The sequence below is a fragment of the Sparus aurata genome, chromosome 24, assembly GCF_900880675.1.
Source record: "Sparus aurata chromosome 24, fSpaAur1.1, whole genome shotgun sequence".
Classification (NCBI taxonomy): domain Eukaryota; kingdom Metazoa; phylum Chordata; class Actinopteri; order Spariformes; family Sparidae; genus Sparus; species Sparus aurata.
The window spans coordinates 15,380,260-15,404,559 of record NC_044210.1 but is presented as its reverse complement, the minus strand read 5'-3'; the positions used below and the strand labels follow the sequence as shown (position 1 = coordinate 15,404,559).

The following is a 24,300-nucleotide window of genomic DNA, read 5'->3' as shown; positions in this document are numbered from 1 at the left end:
ATGAAACTCAAGGTTTGCAAACAGGAAAGGATTTTATTACTTTATTTTGAATTACTGAATACATTTACATCACCAGGTCTCGAAGAAGGAAGTTTTTTGGGGAGTCTTTCTGAACAAACAAATGACAGACACGACCTGTGACGAGGGGCTAAAACAGACGTTGCTTTAAGGGGTCCTATGCTAAAAGAGGTTGGGAACCGCTAACTTAAATAACTCATCGTCCACTTTAACGTAAAGTCGACCGGTTAGCGAACCTCTCGACCTCGTCTCTTTGCTTTACACTTGCTTTCTTTCCACACGAGGTCTACCTCAGAAAGATGATCTCGGTGACTTTTTTCCAGGCGTTGCGTTGACGTCTTTATCCAAAGTCAACTCACAGCAGAGCAGCTGCTGATGGACAGGTTCGACTGTTACGGAGTCGAACTTGTTACCTTTGTGTTGGGATACGGAGGCCAAAGATGCCGTCAGCCGCGACTAGATGTTCTTTTCACCCTGTCAGGTAAGGAAAGAAAAGGGATTTCGCTAACAATGCACTGTAAGCCCCCTCCAGGCAAACAAAACAGGCCAGACAGTCCCTGAGCTCTTGGATCTTCATGTTGCACCTCGGGAGATATTCTCCAATGACTCATGTGTTTCTTTCTCACCTTTATTTATCCAGAGAAGTTTTGCTGAGCCGGCACGCTCTCCCCTCTGCATCGCCCGGCTCATAAAGTTTCACGGCGTCACACCTGGGAGCCGCTCGGTGAAAACCACAGTCTTCTACTGTTGACCGCTCAGCAGCTCCACTGGCTTTGTCGGTGGGTTGAGTATTTTGCTCAAGGGTACTCCTGACAGTCAGTGTTGAGAGAAGAGTGAGTTATGCTTTTTTTCGCTTCCTCTACCCAGAGTTTTCCAGGCAGACTGGGGATTTAAAGTGGTCCAACCTCGCCGACACAAGCCTGTGTGTGTGTGTGTCTGTTTCCAGGCTACCGTAGGAGTTTGGATAATTCATCTTTGGGGGATTGACAGGTTTGATGACCAATGCCAGTGATTCATCGATTACTTTGCCAGGTGCTGAGATTGCTGGCTTGCAAACTCTGCGCTAGTGCACTTTTATTTTTGGAAAAGAGACGACTGCTTTCCTCCCAAAAGATCAATCTGCAGCCTGAAATATTATGTTTCTCATGTTGTGTCTTCACTGTACAAAGGTAGCTCAGATGATTCAACACTCTTAATTATTTTTTCATACGCACACTGAACAAGTTGTACTGTACGATGCAATCCAATCCTCTCCGATAGAATAACAATTAAAAAGGTCCAATTTGTATGAAATTGGATGTTTGAGTCTCGTCAACAATTTGTCAAATACTGACACTTCCCAGTTTCCCCAACTCGTCAGATACTGAGTCAAACTGACCTACAATCTGAAAGCCTCAATAGTCGACGAGTTGGGAATGAGGCTCAAAAATCAACTGGACCCAACCCAGCTTAAATTATACACTAGCAAAACAAAGTGAGAACATACAAATAGAAATAAAAAGAAATAAACAGACAAGTTTGAAGGACAGTTGGTTTGTGGACCGTCTTGAAGCCTCAAATTTGGCATAACCATGGATCTAATGACATGGCATTATTTCCCGTCTTTATGCTAAGCTTGCTGAATCCAGCATCATATTGAAGGGCGCGGACGTGACGATGGTATTTCATTTTTACTATCTTGGTATTTGTATTCTTTCTAAATATACCTTTTTTAAAGTAGGGGTCAAAAAGCCCTCTTACGACTAATGATAACTGCGCTGTTTTAAAAAAGGTACATTTTACAGTTATGCTTGATTTGGTGTTTAAAGTGTAACCCTTGTGAAGGTGAACCGTAACCTACAATCCTGCAGGCGTCGTAAAAACAAACAAAATAAAGCGGCTCGCTGAGAAGTGAAAGAATTCAAAGCATCGCAGGAATGATACCCGATGGTCCGGAGAGAGGCCAAAGGGGAGGAGGTCACCTGCTTCAAACGAGTACAGCACGTTATATTTGAGAGAAAACACCAACTGTCATAAATGTGAGTACTCCCAAACTTGAGTCATGTCGGGGCGTAAGTGTTTCTTTTTTACGATGCGGCCCTCGAGGAGCCTCGGGGCTTTGGGAAGGGCTTGTCCTCGGGCCAGCGCCGACGTGCCAGGATCTCCCAAAGAGCCGTCAACGTATGGAGTTACCTGAATAATTTGTTTCAGATGCTTTTATTAAAATTCCTCTCCGGTGATATTATTCATGTGACATGTATATACAAGGCGCCTTTTTGTCTTCACATCATTTTCTGAGATCTTGTTTCTGGAGAGCCGAGGGAAGGAAAAGAAACCTTTAACTTGAAGATTCATCTGGCTGGAAAGTGCCTGTTGAGGCGAACACATCCTCCCAGAGCAGGACTGCTTTCTCCTCAATGGTTGCCCAGAATCAAAATGTCGAGCGCATCAGACACACACACACGAGCGGTTTTAAGTTTTTGGATGGACGCAACACGGTCAGTGTCTTTCCAAAGTTCATAATTTCTTTGCTTTGAGTGGGTTTCTCTTCCTGAAAAGCCAGTGATAATTACCAGCATGAATGAACATGACCACCATCATTTATTTCCTGTGTTTAAGGCAGCACCGATTCCATTACACAACCATTATTTAGTCTATGAGTTCTGCCAACGGTAATAAAAATCGAGACGATCTCCTCCACGGTGGAACTTGCACCCATCAACACATTCATTCAGAGAAGAAGCTGCCAGCGAACTGCAAAAAGTGTCTATCTTTATATCTCCACTTCGGTCTTAAAAACATACTTTTCACCTAAACTTGGCTCACTTATCTGTGTTTATCCACTTCTAATCAATGCGTGTGTGGAAATCAAAGAGACAGGTATGCACATTTACACATTCCTTGATCTGTTAATGCAAACGTCTGCCACCTTGTAAATCTGTCCGGAGTCCAACATAGCGAGAATTCTTTCAGAAGGAGTTCTGCATTCACAGGATATCTTATACACGATACTGTATATTTCCAGCATGGTATGTTCTCTTTGTTTATTCATTATATATTTATTTCACGCACCACTTCTTCTTCATGTTAGCTTTTCATACCCTTCTACAGTAAAGGGATTTCCATACAGGTACTTTAAAGGTGCAATATGTACAAATGATCAACAGGAAGTGAAGAGATAACAGTTTTTATGTCATGACGTCTATTTACTATGTTTCAGAGACACCTCCTGAAGTTATCAAGCTAAAGCTCCCTTGCTAGCGGTGTAAACACAACTTCCCCAGTGCTTACCACTAGCTGCACGGCTAACTGAGCTAACTAGCTAACGGCAGCTATTGGTAGTGGTGCTCTGGTGATACGCCGTCCCCTATTTGTTTTGAGTCTGAATTCAACAGATCGTTAGATTTTCTCAGTGCTAATTTGCCCACTGTTGTTTGCAGCTAGAGACAGGAGATGTTTAGCTTAGCTTAGCGTTAAGACCAAAAGTAGGGGAAATCAGCTACCTTGGGTCTTTCCAAGAAGCACAATCCACCTGCCTTAAATCTTGTTTAGACTGGACCAAAAACTAAAAGTAACAACCCTACAACCCTATTCCATCTTCTCATTTAAAGCTGCAATAGCCAATTTTCATTTTCATTAGCATATTATCAAAGTAGCCGCTAACTGCTGCTAACTAGCCGCTAACTGCAGGTACCAGCCGTTTTAGCTGACTGGGAGCTCGAGGCACAGGGGAAGTGTTGTTGTTGTTTACTATAGGACAATCATTGGCTAGTGGTTAGCTGGTAAGCGTACACATGAACATGTTTTACATCATTTCAAACTGTTATTTCTTTGTGCTTTGTGTTTGTTTTTTGAATGTTTTAAATAAAAAGTCTTACATCTGGCACCTTTAAGCAAGAAAGTGAGTAAGTTTGAAGTTTTCCAAATCACCTGGCCAGTCACATAATACAGTACGCCTTGTAAAAACTCAAACATTACCACAAAATCACTGCAGCTTTTACTCATATCTGTGTGCCAGAAATGAGAGGAAACGTTCGTCCTGATCCTGGAGGCAAGAAAAACCTGCTTGTATCCTCCTAAATCTGCTTCCATGCTTCACTGAGATGCCTCACAGTCTCCACTCAGTCTCATAAAACTTGACCCTTTAAAAGCCGAATTGGATTGAATCGTACGTCTTCGTGGAAGATGTGAGCACTGATGAGCACTCTGATGCGCAACCGTTGTTCCAGAGAGATTTCACACAAGCGTGAAGCCAAAACAAGTCAGTGAGCTGTTGCGGGGACACGACGGGAGTCGAACACGGGCCTGTTTCTACTGCTCTGGCGTGAGAACAGCTGGCCTGCCTCAGAGCCGAGCGCTCGCCAGCCTCTTTCTGACCAACATGTGGATGCGAGGAGAAGCCTAATGTACCGTTTCCCCCCCTAATTAGCCTGAACTCGGCACTGTTGTCTTAAGGAAATCCTCAGGAGCTGTGAATCGGTCAAACTGTGGATATGACGGGCTAAATCAATACCTCTTGAGGAGATTATCACTGGCAGAGCTAAGAGAGCATCACTGATGAAGTTTTAAATATTTCCGACACTTCATCACCAGCCCGCGTACTGACATGTCACGGATGTTTGACTGTGGTAAAAAAGGCAAGTATGCATTCAGCAATAAGCACCTGCTAGCTCTTCTTTGTGAGCAGCTACAGAAGACTGAACCTATCACTCCCATGTAATCTGTCTTCTGTCCAACAAAATAATAAGTCTCAGTCCTCTTGTGGAAAAAAAAAAAAAAAAAAAACAGCATGGAGGAGGTGAAGTGCGAACCAAAACAAGCAGGTTGATTTTTCCATTTGATAAGAGCGGAGTGGGAACGTTCCCTTATTTGAATATTTACAGTCCAGTGGCATCTGCATGCGCAGGGGTCAGGTTTTTCCAAAACGACCGAGGCTCCGTGTAGGAAGGTCATACCTGGGTGAGATGCCTCTCACACACAGAACACATTTCCAAGTCTGCACACTTTGGCTCACTTCAGCACCGAGAGGCTCATGTGCATGTTTTGGCCGCATGTTGCATGAATGTGATTTAAAGAAAAAAAGACTTGTGTTTTATAAAAAAGTTAAGTGAGTCATGAACTTTTACCTACAGTTCAAAAGTTCAACCTTTAAGAGCTGACTTTTGGAAATCGAATATCTGTTGTTAAAACCACTTCGGTCGTCGTGGTTGGCTGGTTTAATTATGGTTTGATTGTTTCGTATGACTGCCCACGGTACGCTTGTTGTTCACACCAATCAAACAAACTGGACTTTGGGGGAAAAGGGTACTCAGATCCCGGCCAGGGTCAACTGCATTAAGTTAAACTAAAGAAAAGTAGGGAATCATTGGTGTATTGAACTCAAAGCCTGGGGTGAATGAATTCTAGAGACTTTGGCGATCTCCTGTTCATCAAGGCAGCAGCTGGTCAATCAGTCAATGAGTCGTTGGAAGTTGAAGTCTGACAAGCCCCAGTGAAACAAAATGTCAAAACTGAAGGTGTATAGGGGCTTGAGCTTCAAGTCTCCTCACTAGAATGACGTTGGGTAGCCAATAAAATACAATAGAGCCTAAACAGGCCATTGTTTCTGGCTAGCAATCAAGGGGGGGTCAAGTCCTCGGTGAGTCAGGGACAGATTCAGAATAAGTGTGAGAACCACCTGGGTGATGTTCCTCGCTTCTTCTAAGCCTTCACAAAAAGGGGTGTTGTCAAACCATGATTGGCTGGGAGGGGAATAGCCTCAAGCTGCTTCCCCTCCTAAATCAGGAGTTGGTCTTCCCACCCTGCGCACAGGTGATCCGAATCCCCTGAAATTAGTCCAGAGGGACTTTGAAAATCAGCCCAAAACAAAGAAAGATAGCAAGTCTTAAACAATGGGACTGCTACACAACCATTCACCGTTGAACGATGACAAAGCCAAACAAGACTTGTCATATGCAATACATGAGATGAGATTGGTGACTTTAGTCCAACCCAACTGAAAGTGTGGGCAGGCCGACATGACGACCCAAGGATGGCACTCAACAATCAATTATCTTCCTCCAGAATCGCTTTAAAGGTTGCATTTAGGGTTTGTGTTGCTCTAAACTACCTGTTCAGTCAGTTCATGACACTCAAGGAGATTTTTCCAGCTGTTTGATTCATAGTACGGGGTTCCAACTTCTTCTAGACAATTCAACAGGACACCACTGTGCTGTGTCTGAAATAAATCTGCCCGTGGCTATTGAACTCCTAAAAACTGAAGGTTTTATCGCTCAGATCTCTTGGAACCGAAGACGAGCTTGAGTGTTTTAGTCGACGAAGGAAGTGCTGAGAATGCTACGTCAGGTGTATTTGAACCTCGGCAGGTCGCAGGCCACAGACGTTCGATTCTTCTTTCTTGTTCCTTGGCGTGAAACACCTTCAGCGGACCGGCCTTTGGACTGGAAGCCATTCCATCGCGGCGGCTTACCTCCCAGACCTCCTCCTTCAAAGGCGATTTCAAAGCGGAGAGGCATATGGTCCTCGTTTTTTATTCAATGAATTGGCCGTCGATCGAACCCGGAGCTACCTGGTACCAGGGTCGGCGCTAACCGCGGCGCAGCTGATCTGACGATTGAACTTTCGCTGTGTTTTTATTGCCTCGACAGATTCTGTGTTTTGAGTTTAGCTTTGTTTTCTCTCTCTTTCATGTTATTGAAATGCTAAACGTGTTCTGCGCACAGGGGATCTCGTGTTTGAGAAAACTTTGCTGTCAATGGGAATTCCTTGTTCAAATAAAGTTGTCAAATCAAATCAAATCATGGCGGCTGCGGACAGGTCTGAGGGCCTGTTGGCTTTACATCTGGCGGCATTGAGGGCGAACGCATACGTTATAGTGTCTATGAAGTAAGCCAGGACCCATGAGAGAGACCCATGATGCACTTGGTGGGAGCGTGTACCTCCCTCACAGCTCGTAATGTGCCACGGCGAAGCAGAAAGCGACAGTGCGTATGTAATTTGTCATGGGGGGAAGTGTGTCATGCATACTTGCGAGTTTGAACACTGTCTGCAGCCGTCAGAACCTCCCAGGTTTGATTTTATATTTTTATAGCCGGCCTCGGACTCTCGCAGCTCCGACTCTGAGCAGCGGCGGTGCTCGGGCCCTTAAACCTGGAAACGAACTCCTGAAACAAACAAACAGACTGGGCTACTGCTTGGAGAGCTGCCTTGTTGACTCTCTGGATTTCCCCAAGTGACTCAGCGGCTCGACCACAAACGCACACCTGTTATCAATCTGTTTGCCGTCGTTTGATAGTTCAGCTTTGGAGTATTTTGTTTTCAGGTTGTGGTCAACCACGGCTAAATTAGTAAGTTGCTCAGATCTGGAGGTAAATAGGTGACAAACAATAACCGCCACAAGAAAAAAGAATCAACGTTGTCGGGACGCTAAAATCAAAAAGTTGCACATTTTGGATGATATAGTGAGTATACACATAAATAAAGAGATGGTGCATATATTCCACATTAACAGTATAAAAAAAACAGAAAACCAAATAAAAAAGATAAACAATAAAATAGACAAAAGTCACAAAAATAAGCGTTTTCAACTTAAAGGGTTATTCCATCAATTTTACACAATAACGTGAGTTTGGGAAGTACCACCTGTTCGTAAGAAGTAATATAAAGCCTTTTTTGGCTCCAGAGGAAGCTGCATTTAATCTGATTAATTGGCTCCAGTGATGTCACACAGTGGCTGAGTTGCATTGTGGGTAACGTGGGCGCCAGGTTTTTGAAAAAGAAGGAAAAGGCTTGGAATAGAAAAAGGCGTTATCTCTTGTTCTGCTGAATCGATTTTTGATTATTTGTTGGTGACTCATTTTCAAAACCTGGGGACTACATTACCCAAGATGCAACTCACTCTAGCTTTGCATTCCTATAACACTGTTGGACAGTTTAGAAACAGACAATCAAAAACAATTCAGCAGAACCAGAGATATTATGTTTCTGTATTTTCACATTCTTTATTTTAAAACCCTGTCGTCTACATTCACCCACAATGCACCTCGGGCCACTGAGTGACATCACTGGAGGGAATTAATCAGATTAGATGCAGTTTTCTCTTGAGCCACAAACGACTTTACACTACCTGATTACCTGACCTATTCACACCTGTGCCCTTCCGATGGTCACATGCAAAAAAAGACGTTCTGCCCGGCTTGACGAGCAATTCAATACGTGTGAAAATGCAAATAATTAACAGGAATGAAAAGATAAATCACGTCCTGCTGAGGAAGTACCAACTAAAAACAGGCAGTAGTTTGACAGTAAAATGTCGTGGCGGGCGGGGAAGTGAACGCGAGAAGGGCAGCGGGTGAACCAACGGTCACACGTGCCTTCACCTCGCCGAGTTGTTTCATATGAGTAGAAGGTTTTTGGATTGTGAACAAAGGTTTCCTCCTTCTTTTGAACTGCTGGACCCCAAACGTGGCTTTAATCTCCGGCCAGATGTATTCATCTGACGTTCAACTCCTTTCTGTGAGTGGTGACAGACACGATCCTGACGCTCTTTAAATAAACTCTCCACAGTTTTCAATTCATGTCCAAACTGGCATCTTTAAATCATATAAAAAGGCCAAAAAATAAGCATTTTGCATTGAAATCTTGATCGATTTCCTTTTAAAACAATCCACCGAGACACAAAAAGCCAAATGAACACCCACATAGCTTTAATGTAACTGATTTGTATTGCTTTAATGTTTTTTTTTCTCCTTAGGAACAGGTAAGCCATGACAATATAATGTAAATGATAAGCGCAAACAAAATTTGAGACCCTTTTGTACATCCATAGTAGCACATTCATACAGCAAGTCCCATCTGTACATACGGGTCACAGAAATCACTTCTTTTTTTTCGCTGAAACAAGGCGACGCTTGACTCAAAGCCAACAGGTACGACGCAATTTTAACTTAGCGGAGTTATTTATTTTTTTTAACTTTCCAAAACGACCAGCAGTCGCTCCAACGGCGCCGTACCTCTCCGCTTTCAGCCCGAGCGCCGCCGTACATTCCTCCATCCGTCAACACCGAGCGTTTTAAAAAAACTGCGATAATGCGACGATGAAACGGGATTTGTCAGGAAAAAAAAGAAAAAAAACAAACAGAATAAATAAGAATAAATAAATCATTAGCTGACTTTTTTTTTTTTTCCGAGAGGGCCAGAGAAAAACACACCTTTGGCAGTCTGACAGAGCTGCAGCTGTCGAGCTTTTTTTCGCATCACGGTGAGAAAAACGTCTCACTTCGTTTAACCTCCAGCACTTTGACACCCACATGGAATTTATGTCACTCCTCGTTCGGTATTGTGAATATAAGTGCTTCGTTTACACACTTCCAGTTGGGGCATTGCTCTGTTTTCTCCATGGAGGCGGACACATTTTTGGAAACCCATTTTTTTTTTTAAAAAGTCCCATGCTTTTTTTTTTTTTTTTTGCTTGTTTTCTTTCCCCGTCTCGCTTGTAAAATTCCGAGGACTGACAGCGACAAATGTCCGTGTGTCCCGGCTCTTTAAATTTCGCTGCTAATGTGAAAAACACAACAAAAAAACATGGAAGCTGAGTAGCGGTCGAAACATAAAAAAATAAAATAAAAAAGCGACATGCAGCCAGTCAGCATAGACGTGTAAAGTGTTTGAATCTTTGGCAAAATTATAAATGGTGACTGTCATGAGGTGCATACAGCTGTTTTCATATTGCATCTGAGGTTGGCTGCTGAGCTTAACCGTGCTTCCCCCTCCCCATATTTTATTTTTCCCCTCCTAAAATCGGCGTTGTCTTTTTACCTTAAAATCTACCGGCTACGACGCATTCGCCCCCCCCGCCTCACGCCTACGTGAGCGCGTTTCAGCGGCGGGGGAAGAAAGAAAAAAAACGCTCTCGAATGCTTCTTGTCCATGCAGTTCAGACTTCTATCTCATTCATGCCCTACCTCGTTCTGAGAGAACGCAAACTAAACAAAACAAACAAAAAAAAACAAATGAAGAAACATGACAAGCCAAGAAACAAACATATACATGTACAAAGTAATGTACACCATATATTCAAACACATTTCAAAATCGTCAGACTTTGAAATCATTAGCCAAAATAAGTATATATTTTTTTTCTCAACCCCATTTAGGTAATCTTCTTTTATCTAGACTGTACAATATATGTATATATGAGTAATCATGAGGGACCAAAGCAACAAAAATAAATACTTTTTCGCTATGTCACCTTTCAAAGTAGTATATCTATGTACATTTATATCAATATCAATTTTCCTTAGCTTATTGTGAATGGTTGAGCGTGTGTTCAACAAGCAGGCATTTGCGCACAGTGTGGAAACTCCTTGTGTTGTTTCTTTCTTTCTTTCTTTTTTTTTTTTTTAAATCATTTTATCCTTATTTGCCCCTAAAAGGTCTCTTAACTGTAAATTTTGACGACACTGTGGAACACAAAAAAAAAAAGAAAAGAAAAAAAAGAAACAAACATAGACCGGACTGTCTTCGATACAGTGAAAGGTAACCCTGGCTCAAATGGACCAAAACGAAACAAAACAAACAAAAAAAAAACCTAATGAAAATAAAGAAAAAAGTAAAAATATAGCATCTCACCATCATGTGACTACTTCAACAATGGGTTGTCTACTTTCTTTTTCAGGACTCTGTGAGGAAGAGTACAAAAATGTTGTCTATTTCATGCAGTCTTTGACAAGTCGTACAACCTCTGGCGTGTGCTTGTCTAAAGGTTTTTAAAGTCGTTTTTAGCACGAAGCATAGAATGTTTTCAGTGATGTTGAATGTAGCTATGAGGGAGGGGGAGGGTGCATTTTTCTTTTTTTTTTTCTCGGGACAACAACATGCATAAAGAACAGTGCATAGGTCCAGGTCGTTGGGCCAGTCCCTGGTGATTTCCAGTGTGTTTCAGTGGCAGCGTCTATCAACAGATCCACTACTGCAAGCAGTTGGTGATGGGCGAGTCTGGGGGGGAAAGAGGGGGAAGGGGAGGGTTTTAGGGTCCAAGCCTGAGTGAGTGGCGCCATCTTGTGGACGAACAGTCTTCCTCTCTCTGTCGGCCATGCTGTCGGGGAGCTTGCAAAGTAAATCCAACAAGTTTTTGAGAAAGAGAGAGAGAGCGAGAGAAAAAGAGATCAGGCTTGGACGCGGAGGTGATGCAAGTGTGGCTGCACTGACACAAAGTGCGGTGACCTCAGCGTGGCGTTTTTCTTTTTCTCGTTCTTGTTTTTTTTTTTTCTCCGAGTCCGGTCTGCTATGCGCAGTTTAGATCAAGTCGTGTTTTCACTGCAGAGCCCTTTCCAACACACAACAGACCCGGAAATGACCACTCTGAAGGATTTCACAATGAGTTTTTTTTTGTTGTTTTTTTCTTTTTAGTGGAAGGTAGAAGAACCAAGCTTAAAGATCAAGCTAACATGCATAAGGTCTTCAGACACTGTTTTGCTAAAAGCCGTCAAGGCCAACTTTTTTCCTGAAGACGAGTTCAAGAAGAAACCGTATTTCTTTTCTTTTAGTTTTTTTTTGTTTTCTCTTTTGTTCGACACTTCATCTTTTGAAAAGAGGAAATAATAATGGCTTAATAGCTACATCATTCTTGCACTTGTGTTGCAACTACCTTTGGTAAATCAATCGACAAAAACGACAACAGAAAACCCTGAAAACGTACGATTCCTTACGTGTTCCCCGACTGAACTTAGCATTGTTCCTTTAGTCTTTCAGCTAGCATTTCTCTTCTAGCACAGGCGAACCCTGTGAGTAAATTTTCTCCCCTCGACGGCCTCCATGTTTGTCACGTTCACGGCTCCACACCGCACATCCTCTAGCTCCACTCTGGATCGGCACTCAAAATCCTTCAAATAGAGACTCCTCCCTCTCCAAAAAAGACAAACCAGCAAGGCAGAGAGAAAAAAAGAGAGAAGGGAAACAGAGACAAACCGACAGGAAACGCAAAAAGAAGGACATCGTCGAGTCCTGGCGAAGAAAGACGCGAGATTTCAAAACGGCCGCTGCCATTCGGGCGTCGGGGGAGTTTCACCGCTTCATCATTTTGGAGACGAAGCTGGCGATGGCGGAGGCGGGCTGATCCGGGTCCAGCTCGGCGAACAGGTGGCTGACATTGTCTGTTGTGCTTCCTTGTTTCCTCGCGACGAATCCGAAAAGCCTGACGAGAGAGAGGAAAATCTGTTAACACGCATTTTCTTTTTAATCAAACAACAACACAATTACTTCGAACACATTCAAACTTACTTTACTGAGCCTCCTCCTTCTTTGCCCCATCTATGGAAAAGAAACAAAAGATTGTTGTGACGGTTAAACAATCAAAAAGTTTGTTTTTTAGTTCATGAAATTGGGAAAGTTAAGAAGGTTTCTCACTTTCTGTCCTGGGGATCAGTGTCACAGTAGGTCACCGTGTTGATGGGATAGTGTCGCCTGAAGAAGAGCCTGCAGGAGAAGACACAAAGAAGTTAGCAAAGATATTAAGTTAGCGTGTGTGTGTGTGTGTGTGTGCCACCATGTGTTGAATATTTAGCCATTTCATGTTTTATTTTGTAGATCACATCCTCCTGTGTCACGTTTTACTTCTCACTTCCTGTCTTTGTCTTTTCCCAACTTCTTTTCCGTGTTTTGTAAGTCATTTACAAACCCTTGTTTTATTTACCTGGTCATTTCATACACTGAACATTCTAATAGTTGAATTTGTTTTATTTTAAAGTCAGGAAACCGATCTTCTCAGCATTACAGAATAAAGTAGGCTATTAAATTCAAGTTGTATGTGTCACTTTGTCAGATTTCACAGCGTAGCATCTCATCAGGTCAAATATGTTGAATTACTATATCATAATTAATTAATGTTCCTATTTGTAAGAAGCTTCAGCATCATCAGCCCATCTCTATTTTCAGTTGAAGTCTCTGCTGTTGCGTCTTCTTCAGGATCACCACTCGGTGTCGCCAAAGTAACATCTTTTAAAACAGGTTTTGTGTTGAGCAGAACCTGAAGGACGACTCGCAGGCTGCCTGTGCAAATGTCCTCAAAAGATGAACATTTATTTTTCATTTCAGGCTTTTATCGTCACATTTTGTAATCGCGGCACGAGGTCGATTCATTTTTCCGGCTACAATTTGTGCCAGTTTCGTCTGATCTCTAATGGAGAGTCTAAAACCTGATTAAATATTAAAGGCACATAATCTTGGTCATTCTCATGAATGGAATAATCACTACGGCTGTTTAAAGGCACAATCTCAGATTTTGCAAGTGTCATTTAATCCATTTGTTACTCTTGTATTCATGTATTTTACTTAATTCAACACTTCATTGTGTTCGTTCTTCTATTTCATCACCCTGTTAGCGTTCATACGTTGTCGGTTTTATTGCTCGCTGCTTGTTTTAGTCGCTGGATGTAAAACACGGGAGAAAAATGTGACAAATAACTCAAGGAAAGCAGTTTTTTTTCCTCGTTCCGACTCACTTCCTCTGGCTGTCGGTGAGCGTGATGCCCTGCGTCGACACCTTGAAGTGGACGGTGGTGGCGTCAGGGAGGGGGTTGGTGGCCAGCGTCTGACTGATGGCCTTGGCGATGGCCTGAGGCCCCGTGAGGGACTCCATGTCCACCGAGTTGATGTAGAGGACGTTGCACGCTGGAGGGAAACAAAACAGAAAACAGAGCGATTGTTGAACAAAAGCAGACGCGGGGAGGGAATCAGCGTGCATGCAGCTGAACGTGAGGTGACGGAGGATGCAGTGGAGGTGAGAGTCTCATGCTCGGCACAGTCGGTAACTTTCAGATCGACTATAAATGTTGTGCATGCACATGTTCCCCGGTGATGCAAACAAACAAACACGGAGGAACATCTTGTTTAGAGCATCACAGCATTCACATTCAGTCAAAGTGCATGATGGAGCGGATCAACGCGAACAGTATTTACCATGAGCCTCCTCGGGAACCTTCTGAACTGTAAGGTAAAGGTGAGCAAATGACCGATTAGTGAAGGACTTTAAGTTGAAAACAGAGAAAATGTGTTTAGGATTGAAATAACTGTTTTTTAACTGTTTTTCACTGATGTTTTATTGTTTTTTTTATCTGGAAAGTCAACTTCATATTCTTTAACTGTTAAAAATCAGTATTCTTGCTTCTACCTGACTATTTTATTTTGCTTTTTATCATTTATAAACAGCACTTTGCCTCATTTTGTCACATCTTGATGAGCTAGAGTTGAGATTCCTGTTTTATTTTGGTAAATAAATCCTCACGTGTCACGTTTCGCTTCCCACTTCCTGTCTTTGTCTGTTTTCTGTGCACACTCCTTGTTTATTTAAGCCTGTGTTCTCCTCTTCATCTTCATTAGCTCGTCTGTTTCCATCCTCCCACTGTACCTCTGTCTCCTGCATCCTGTAGGCGTCTACAGTGTCTATTAATCTGCAGTGAAGAGTCATTTTAAGTCCGTCTTGCTTACCTGCTCCCTGCTTCAGAAGCTCGACAACTGGATCGGTGGGTGTGGCGAGTTCAAGCGCTTCTTCATTCGGGTCTGAGAGCGAAAAAGCAAAAGATTTATGTCAGGAAAGAGTTTAAATCTCAATTAAAAGCTTTAACGTGTGTCAATAAATACTCCAGGGGGTTTTGCTTCAAATGCAACAACAAGATATTCATCAACATTTAAAATCTGGAACGATTAGTAACTAATAAAAGTCCTCCCTTACTTTCAAGACAAAACACTTGAATTTGGTCATTAAAAAGACGTAAGTTGGTAAGATTTTGAGTTTTTTCCGCGCACAAAAAGCAGAAAATGACGGCGACTCTGACCTTTGGCGGGGATCATCAGCTTACAGGGCAGAGCCAGCGGGGTCATGGAGTGTTGGTAAACCAGAGCGGAGAGACAACCTACGAACAGGAAGACAAATCTCTTTGAAACTGGATCATTTTGATATGAAAGCAGAAGCTGATCGACGAGGAAGAGCAGATATAAACTCACCAAAGTAAGGTTCGTTGGGGCAGCCCTTCAGACGGACGCCTTTGGCGCTCGTCTCGATCAGGAAGTGTCTCACCAGCTCGTTAGTCAGGTCACCAACTACAGAAACATTCATGTAAGTTAATGCAAATATACAGAAGAGAAGAAGAGCTAAAGATCACTAGTTTATCATCTGTTTGTGTCTTTACCTTTCTTGTTCTGCTGGACGGTCGGCGGCGGGCAGGCCACCTTCATGGCCAGGCCGTAGGCTCCGCGGAAGGAGTGGCTGTCCCTTATAATGAACGCCCCGGGCTCCCTGTCCTTCAACAGATTGATGGCTGCAAGACGGAGAAAGGAGAGCGAACAATGGGGAGAAAAAAGAGGGAGGAGGAGGAGGAGATGGGAAGGGAACAGATGTGGAACGTGAGGGTCGTTTATCGAATAAAAACGGGACGGGAGGACAAACAGAAGGGCGACGAAGAAGAAGAAAGGAGAATACACAATCAAGCAGAGGATTACTGTCATTCTCATTTCACTCTCTTTTGTTTTGAACCTATTAAATTCAGCGCAGCGGGCTGATTTCATACATCTGAGTCTCACCTTGTTCTCTGGAGATGTCTGGCTTGTACCAGTACTTGGAGGTGTCCTGGACGAACTTAACATTCATCTTAATGTCTGGATAACCATCTGTTTGGACGGAGGAGACAAGAAAAACGATTACTGCCGAGGACACAAACCTTCTGCGAGCTAAAGCATCCTCGCGTGTCTCAGCCGCCTCACCATATATGGACTTGGAGACGTCTGGGAGCGTGTGCGTGCCAGACAGGTTTGGCGTGCTGCCACCGCTGGCCGGCGTGGGCGTCAGGTTCTTGTTGTCTGTCCTCTCAGCGTCTCCGCTCGACATGTGCCTCTTCTCCGGCAGCTGCGGGGAGACGGGGAAGGCGGGCGTGGAGGGGAGGACGCTCCCCTGGCGGGAAGCGGCCCCCAGCTCGTCAGGTGTGCTGTGGCCGCTCGCCGTGGTGCGGCGCCCCATCAGAGGGCTTGGGGGCACGCCAGCGCCTGCTGTTTTAGGGTTTCGGCCAATCAGAGGGCTGGAGGGGACGCCCCCTGGAGACGGGTGTCTGCCCAGCGAGGGGCTGGCTTGACCCAGGCGTCTCTGGAGGGCGGGGCTCGGAGGCGTGTTGGTGGCCACTGTGCGGTGGAGGGTGTTGGGGCTGCCGGGGACGGTGTGGACGCCCATGATGTTGACCTGGGAGCCCTCGGGGGAGGCGGGTCTGAGGGGGTAGGAGGGGATGGGGCTGTGCGGGGCGACGTCTGAAGAACCAATCCTCCGTCTACAGAGAGAAAAAAGCAAATACAATGCTTTAATGTTCCTGCTTCTTTAAGACCCACCCCCTACCGAAAGGCCAGGTCTGCTCTGATTGGTCAGCTCTTACACGCCTGAGCAGGCCCCGCCCACTGTGTTTCCATACAGTTTCAGCTCCCGACAGCTCGTTTAAAGGCACAGCTTCGACACTTTCACAATATTTCTATCGCGTCTAGACTTATTTTATAATCAAAAAGTCATGGAAATATCACTTTTTCTACAATATGGGACCTTTAAATATTTCAGATGTAGTTCTCATGTATAACTTAGGCTTGCAGAAGTTGTACTAAAATGCATTTGGTCATTAGTTAATTATGTGATATGACTGCTCACCCATCGGTGCCGTGGACGGGACTGCTGGAGGAGAGAGGAGCGTTGAACTGTTGTGCTCTGTAGTCGCCGAAACCGCGATTATCTGCAGATGGCAAAGCATCAAAAAACACACAGGAACACACCCGCTGAGTCAGTCTGGAGTTCACAAAACAAACAACGCTTTTGTGTGGGATGCAGTTATGAGGCGTCCGGCGGACGAACCCAAACAACAAAGTCGGGAGTTGGACAGAAAATAGAGAATTACTCGACAGACAGTCTGTGGAAACTCTGGGATGCAGAACTGAAAAGGAAAAACGTTTGGTTGCGGTGAAACAAAAATGTTAAAGGACAAAAAAAAAGAAGACGAAGAGGAGGTGTCGGGTTCAGAGACAGTGGGCTCTTACCTGGCTCTCCGTCATTAGAGTCAGAGTCTGACAGCGTGGAAGAGAGAGAAAGCGAGAGAAGAGGAGGTAGACGTGTGGAAGAGGAGAGAAGGAGGACAAACTTGAGTGCAAAGCAAAGACCAGATCTGAGCACTAGAGGGCGGCAGACGCTTTCCTGCTCACTCAGCCTCAGATACAGTCTGACATAATGCAGAGATGCTGCACAAAGCTTCTACACAGGTACTGTTCTACGTTTTGACCCTACAGTGAAGCTTCTAAAATAATCTAACTAACTAAACTAATGCGTGAAAGCTCGTTCATACACATTATTTTAAGCCTGACAAAAGCGAGAAAGAATGAGGTTGAAATCGGTTAAATTGCGACATTTATATCAGATATTTTCTCCTGAAACACAATGTCTCAGTTCCAAACCAACAAACTGTTTAAATAAAGTTGTGCATCTGTGTTCAGACTGACCTGATCCACCCTGCTGATGAGGCTTCAGCCCCAGCGCTGACAGAGGAGTCTTGGCCAGACCTGGAGGAGAGCGAGCTGCAGGAAGGACAGAGGAGATAACGAGAGATTTAAAGGAGCATGACGACAAAACATGCACAACCATGACAAGATGAGAGTGTAACAGAGGCATGCAAGGATGTAAAATGACTGACGTGATGCAGGAAATACACAATAATTCACTTTAGCATCAGCACGATGCTACATGAAAGTGCACCAGATGGTGGAATTACATGTTTGAGTGTAATCAGTCTTTTATTTTGAAGAGATCAGCAAAGCAGCGACTTGATTTTTAAGTTTTACAAGAAGAACAGATAAGCATTTTCTTATTCTTTGCACAAAACTGGTTAAAAAAAGTAATGTCTGAGGTCAGACTGCTCAGGAAATTGTACTGAATGTGCTTCTATTTTACAAAAAACTTAAAAATAAAGCTCAAATGACTTCTTGTGTCTTAGCGTCATAGCAGACATTTGCACGTTTCCACATGACACATCAGGATGTAATCATCCCTGCAAAAGTGGAAAAATTTGCCTGATTAAAGAGAATCGACTTGAAGTGAAAGTACTCACTGCTTCATCCTCTCTTCCTGCATTAAAGGTGCAATATGCAAGAATTTGCCACCTCAACTGGATCACCTGCTAACTGCTGCTAACTGTATTCGGCTCATACATCCATGACTTTAGCTACTGTTAGCTTGCTAGCTGGACTACAAGGTGAGTGATAGCACAGGTACAGGGAGAAAGAGGTTTACACACCTGCGGCTAGCTGGTTAGCATGCTAACTTTAGTAGATGTCACAGTACAAAGACGTCAAAACTGTTATTTCTCCACATTATGTTGATAATTTTAGTTTAATTTTTAATGTCTTTTAAACAAAAAATCTTACATAATGCACCTTTAAACCTGATTAACTTGCACATTTAGGGTATCAGGATCATCTCTACATCCAAAATCATGTTTATTTGTATTTGTTATAAAAAAAAAAAACACAGTGTAAGAGGAATTTGAGTGTTAAAAGCTAAATGATGTAGCTGAAAACGAAGATTTAAAGCATGCTGCGGCTCAAACACAGTGGCTGGGTCCAGGTTAGATCGTGATGGGATGGATTCAAAAACACAGGATTAAGGTTTGAACACGTGGGGTCGTGTTAATGTAGTCATGACGGGTGGAGGAGACACGGGACCGTCACTGATAAAACTGCGGAGTTGTTTTCCAAAACGAGACGCCGTCGTATCTGAGACAAAGTGGATATTTACAGGGACAGAAGAAGTGACATTACTCTGTAATCAAATCTTCTGTAGAGGAATCAGTTGATTTAATTCCAAGTTAAAAGGCATCCAGTGTTCGGAAACAAACTCTTCAGTTTTTTACTTTCCCGTGACTTATAAAAGAATCCAGATCAACAGCGTGACGGGGATCCAGGCCCAGTGCTCTGTTAAGGTGGCGTGGAGAAGGGTGGAGGTGGAGGTGGAGGTGGAGGGTTTGTGCCACAGAGCAGAGTCTTACTGCAACAGCTGTGTGTTCGTGAGTGACTGCAGGAGTGATGTCCTCGCAGTCAACACAGAGTCAAACAGGGCGGAGAGTGGCTGGAAATCTAATAGAAATGTCTAAAAGAGTGTGTGTGTGTGTGTGTGTGTGTGTGTGTGCAGGCTCTCCTTTCACATTTCCTTCATTTCAAAATGCAAAAAATATGAAGAAAACATGAAGGAAAAACAAAAGGAAACCAACAAACCTGACATCATGCAGCGCTGCTCAGAGCAGCTCAAACTTTTTTTGGAAATTTGATTTAGATATCGACATTTAAGAAAACAGATGTGGACATGTGTTTTTTTCCTGGAGTTAACGTGGAACACTCCTCTTTACATATTTCCTGTCTTATTTGCTTGCCCGGGAACAAACATGACAAAATGACAAAGCGCTCCAGATTGTTATTCAGAAGCGTGATTTGCACACACCTGCTCGCCGCTCTCGTTTGTTGTTAAGTCACCTTGTCTGTTTTGCCTGAAGCAAATTTGAAAAGAAATGTGTGTGTGCAGCGTCTCTGAGACGGCGTTCACAACTGTCATCAAGACCGGGACCCCCAGAAGTGATGGATCTGTTTGGTTATGTATAATTTAGTTTCATATGTAACCTTGAATAAAGTAGTTCAGCTGAATAACCAATAAAACTATTAACCGTCCGGTTCTGCTCGAGGTTTCTGCCTGTTGTCAAGCTCATGGGGAAAATTTTGGGTCTCTGTAAATAAATAATTAAAGAGTCACTGATTCATGAAAGTAAAATGTTTCTGGGAGCGTTCCTATAAACCTCTTCTTGTGACTCTGAGGGGGAAAGTGAATTGACTTGAATATTTGTTGCTTTTCTCTCCATTCTCTGTCGCTCTTCCTGAGGTTTTCTACTTGTCTTGGTCGGCTGTATGAATTTGATGTTAACGTTAGCTTTGTGCTTTGTGCTCCGATCAGCTGTAGAAATCTGAAAAAACCCTTTTTGTTAAAATACATAGGTTGTCTTTGTTTGCGTCAGTGGTAAAATGATGGTTAAAACGGTTTGAGCAAAGACTGTTTGATGGTTTTTCTTGTCTGGCTAATGTTTCCACGGTAAAGAAAGCTTCACTTTTCAGCTGGTTTTGTCTGACAAAGTAGTTCAACGCCACCAGATATTAACTTTATGATATAAAACAGCCAATCCTCACACTGGAGAAGCTGAATGAACAGATTTGTTGGGTTTTTTTTTCCCGACCGAGACTTTATCTTCTGACCATCGACTCTTTGATTTATGGTTGCAGCTGCGTGAAGACAGAATGGTCCAGTGAAGAAGAAGCTCCACCTATGCAAAACATCGAGGGTCACATACTGCAGCATGTGCATCAAAAACCCCTTTAGTGTGCTGCGCGTCGTCCTTTGACACAAGACAGCGATGGATCGAACCTTCATCCTCGTCCTCCTCCTGCTGAGCTTCTATGCAGCTTTCAGCTGTAAGTACGTGTTCGTCCGGCAGAGACTCAAATGGAATAACGCTCAGCAGTACTGCCGGCAGCATCACACAGACCTGGCTCCTGTCAGTAACAAATACGACATGAGGAAACTTAAACAGCTCAGCGACAACGTCTTAGACTATTATTGGATCGGTCTGATCAGGCATTCCACGGACAAGGAGAAGTGGATGTGGTCGGGAGGCGGGGAGGTGACGAAGTTTTTCTGGGCATGGCATCAGCCGAGCGACACAATAGGCGAGAACTATGGCGTTACTTATTACGATGTATGGCACGATGCACTCCCGACCTATCTCTTGGACTTCTACTGCTACAGCGCCAACGTGGTGAGGGAGAAGAAGACTTGGATGGAGGCTCTGGAATACTGCAGGGAGCACCACGAAGACCTGGCCAGCGTGGCGTCCGAGACGGAGATGATGCTGATCAAGAAGGAGCTGGCGAGAAATGAAACCACGGGGAACGTCTGGATCGGTCTGCATTTCTTCCCCGGGGGCTGGCTGTGGACGGACGGGCAGCCGCCGAGCTACAAGTCCTGGGGTCGGGAGGGCGAGCCCGAGTGTCCTGAGTACAAGATGAACTGTGCGGCCCTGACGGTGGTGGGAGGGAGGAGCAACGGTACTCACCCGGCACTGGCCAATAACGCTACAGCGCTGGTGGACGACATTCATGTCAACATGTTTGGACCAAGTAAACGGGTGAATATTTTGGGGGGAAGTGACGCGGCTCCAGATGTAGAAGTGCGTGAATGGGAGGCTCGTAACTGTGAGGAGAGACTCCATTTTATCTGCTACTGATGAGTTTTTATTCTTATTCAATACTTTCTGTGTTTCCATTTAAAATTCAAACTTAATATTTGAGTGTTTATGTAAAGTAGAGTTCGGGTTAGGGTTGAATTGCTGTGTTGAATTTTATCATTCCTGTTGAACAAGTTAATAATAATTAAATCAATAAAATAAAAGTAGTTTTTGTCGTTCTCATTATTAAGTCTTTGCCCATGACTTTACTGCAGCGGGATCAATAAAATTATATATTAATATATATTTATTATCCATCGGAAAAGACTCTTGTTCACGTTTTTCTGTCATTTGTAGATTAAACTAAACACAGCAGGGGTGCACAAACTTTCTCTTGGGGGGGCCCAATACTGAAACTCAGTGGTGGGTCACCTGTATCATTTTTTAAATGCAATTTTGTTTTGTTTTATTTCTGTGCAAAGGAGCAAAATAGGACCAGGATCCCAAATTCCTCTGAAGTTAAAAAACCAAACCAAACAAGAAGATTATAAAATAATAATTAAAAAAAAATTATAATTAGAGATCGTACATATTTAACCTGACAACAAATAAAACAGCATGAAAAGTGATTTAATGTTTAACTGTAATTACTGTTATTTTAAATTAAAAACAGAATTGGACCTTAATGGGCCGACTTTGGACAGCGCTGATAAAAAGAAAAATTACATTCTAGAATCAAAGTAAAAGAGAAAAGAGAGTAGTTCATGTCAATAGTCAGTGTTTGGAGGTTTAGATAGCGCCCCCTGTCTGCAGGAAGGGTGAACCTACACATGTTGAAGTAAGGAGTCTGTGGCGACACAGGGAAGCTGGGGGTCTGGGGGGAAATCTCACCACCGCCTCCTCCGAAGGCGGGACTGTTGGCAAAGCTGTCCACGTCGTCGTCCTCGAACGCCTCCCGGTAGCTGTGCATGGGACCCTGGAAGAGAAGGAGATCGAATGAGATTTAATTTTATTAATCCCAGACGAAATTCTTTTGAGATCTCAGGGCTTCTGAAGTCTTAGATTACGCCATTTTCTGCTTTTTTGTTTGGTTCTTTTTCTTGATGTTTTGAGTTCAATCTGGTTTCACACTGTGCAAACTGAATTCTGACCTCTCTGGGTCTTCCTCCCGGGTTGAGGGCCAGATTGTGGGCGAAGTCCGGTGAATCCATCATTGGTGTGTTTTCGTGGCTGCTCTGGTACTGTCCCTCGCTGGTGGTCCGACGCCGACCCGTCTCCTGCGTCACTTCTGGGGTCATTCCTCTGGAGCGCACCCCTGAAACGACCCAAAATATTCACCGTGTGGAACTGTCAACTCATTAGGCATAGCTTTTTATATGTCTAAAATCAAAAGTGGGAACACAACAAACACAAGCAATAATCCATGATCTGTAAAGGAGCATTTTTGTGTGGGTTTATTTTCTACTTTCGAAAGCTGAACCCTGACGTAACCTTCAGGAGAGCCAGACAGAGAGAGGGACAGAGAGTTAAAGAGGTTTGTAAAGAAGTGAAATGAAGGGTGTGAGAAGCAGTGGAAAAGGAGAAAACACAGCAGAAACGGAAAAGCCATGAAAGAAGCAATTATAAGTGATCGTAAAATAATTGGAAACATGGTTTGGAAACAGAAAAAAAGCTTCTGTAAATGCAGGAATAAATGAAACAAAGTCAGAAAATAAAAAGCGAGGGAAAGTGGACAAACCAGAGAAGGAATAGGAGCGGTGGCGGTCAGATTGTTGCGGTGACATGCTTTCACTGATGCCCCGAATACGAGCGTTGTACTCTGATCCCGGGGAGGGAGGTCAGGGTGGTTGGATGGAAGAGGAGAAAGGTGGAGGAGGAAGGTGAGAGGAGGAGTGCAGAGGAGGAAGCAATGGTGGGAAGGGTTGTCCATACAGCAGGGGGATGGATCAAACAGAAAAGGAGAAGAAAAATCAGAACAGAAATGGATCTAATGAAAGTGAAGTGAAGATGTATCAAAAGAAATGAATCTGCTGTAGGGCTGATGATTATATAATGCTCAAAAACCGGAGGAGATGACAACTTTGTTCCACTGGGAGGCGCCTGAGAGCTGCCACATGGTTTCACATAAAGGTAAACATGAATGCAGACAATGCATGGAAGCCGGAGCCTCTGAACGCTCGGCTATTCTTACTCTCATCCCATCTCCACTCTCACCAGCTCTGCTTTATTTCGGCTGCAGGAGCTAATTTTACGACTACAGGTCATTCCTCTGGTGTGGCACCCCATGATGAATCTGTAACAGAAACTGCTGAAAGCTGCACTACTCACATGCTGCCCGATGTTTAAGACTAAAGGTGCTTCCAGCTGAGGTTGAAACTTTACTAAATATTCTCTGAACACAGTCCAGTTTTGAGTCTAGTGAGCCTTTTCTCCATTCTAGGTGTGTTGCTTATGCTGCATTTTTTGGACTATAAGAGGGATTTTTGCTTATTTACAAAAACAAACTTAATATTACACCTCAATATTTTAAAAAGCTGCCACTGTTTCTATTCATTTTTAATGGTAAAGCAGCTGTATGTGCTAATTATTTTGAAAAGTCGGCATTCTAGTGCCATTATGTCAAAGTGTAGATATTTTAGATATAGGTAAACATTGTGCATCTTCTGTGCATCTTTGTCGGTTTTGTAGTTTAACTGTGTCTGTCTGTGTGCTTGTGACAATAAAGCTCATCTTGACTTGACTTGAAAAGATGAAAAAAACTGGTGTAGTCAAGTAATGTATAGGAACCAATATTAACCCAAAAGCAACACTTTATATGTTCTAAACTTTGAATGCTCTCCTTCATTTCATCTCCTGTTCAAGAATGATAGTGTAATACATTGGCGAAAGGGAATGAAACGCTGGATGTAGGCCACATAAATAAAAGAGCAGTCTTTTCCCCTCATTCTTAATCTAATCTGTGCACCAACTCAGACATAGTAGGCCACAAACCGTTACAGGGAGAATAAAATTTGATTAGGTTCGATGAAATG

The 24,300-nt window shown here is 43.4% G+C and overlaps 1 protein-coding gene across 10 annotated transcripts in view; it reads right to left on the bottom strand.

Moving 5' to 3' along the window:
- Positions 1-8,701: 8,701 nt before the first annotated feature.
- The window catches only part of tns1a (tensin 1a), a 94,068-nt gene continuing 78,469 nt past the window's right edge, over positions 8,702-24,300 (bottom strand). For 5 of the 10 annotated variants that reach the window (XM_030409514.1, XM_030409513.1, XM_030409515.1 and 2 more), the window contains 16 exons: positions 22,420-22,583; positions 22,097-22,244; positions 17,511-17,585; positions 17,055-17,081; positions 16,672-16,753; positions 15,753-16,306; positions 15,573-15,659; positions 15,182-15,310; positions 14,997-15,092; positions 14,828-14,905; positions 14,481-14,552; positions 13,953-13,979; positions 13,496-13,664; positions 12,402-12,470; positions 12,276-12,305; positions 8,702-12,189 (listed from right to left, as the gene is read on the bottom strand). In XM_030409514.1, the coding sequence (XP_030265374.1) occupies positions 12,060-12,189; positions 12,276-12,305; positions 12,402-12,470; positions 13,496-13,664; positions 13,953-13,979; positions 14,481-14,552; positions 14,828-14,905; positions 14,997-15,092; positions 15,182-15,310; positions 15,573-15,659; positions 15,753-16,306; positions 16,672-16,753; positions 17,055-17,081; positions 17,511-17,585; positions 22,097-22,244; positions 22,420-22,583 (1,937 nt within the window). In that variant the 3' untranslated portion in view covers positions 8,702-12,059. The remainder of the gene's footprint in view (positions 12,190-12,275; positions 12,306-12,401; positions 12,471-13,495; positions 13,665-13,952; positions 13,980-14,480; positions 14,553-14,827; positions 14,906-14,996; positions 15,093-15,181; positions 15,311-15,572; positions 15,660-15,752; positions 16,307-16,671; positions 16,754-17,054; positions 17,082-17,510; positions 17,586-22,096; positions 22,245-22,419; positions 22,584-24,300) is intronic. The other 5 variants (XM_030409517.1, XM_030409522.1, XM_030409518.1 and 2 more) reach the window with 4 other exon arrangements.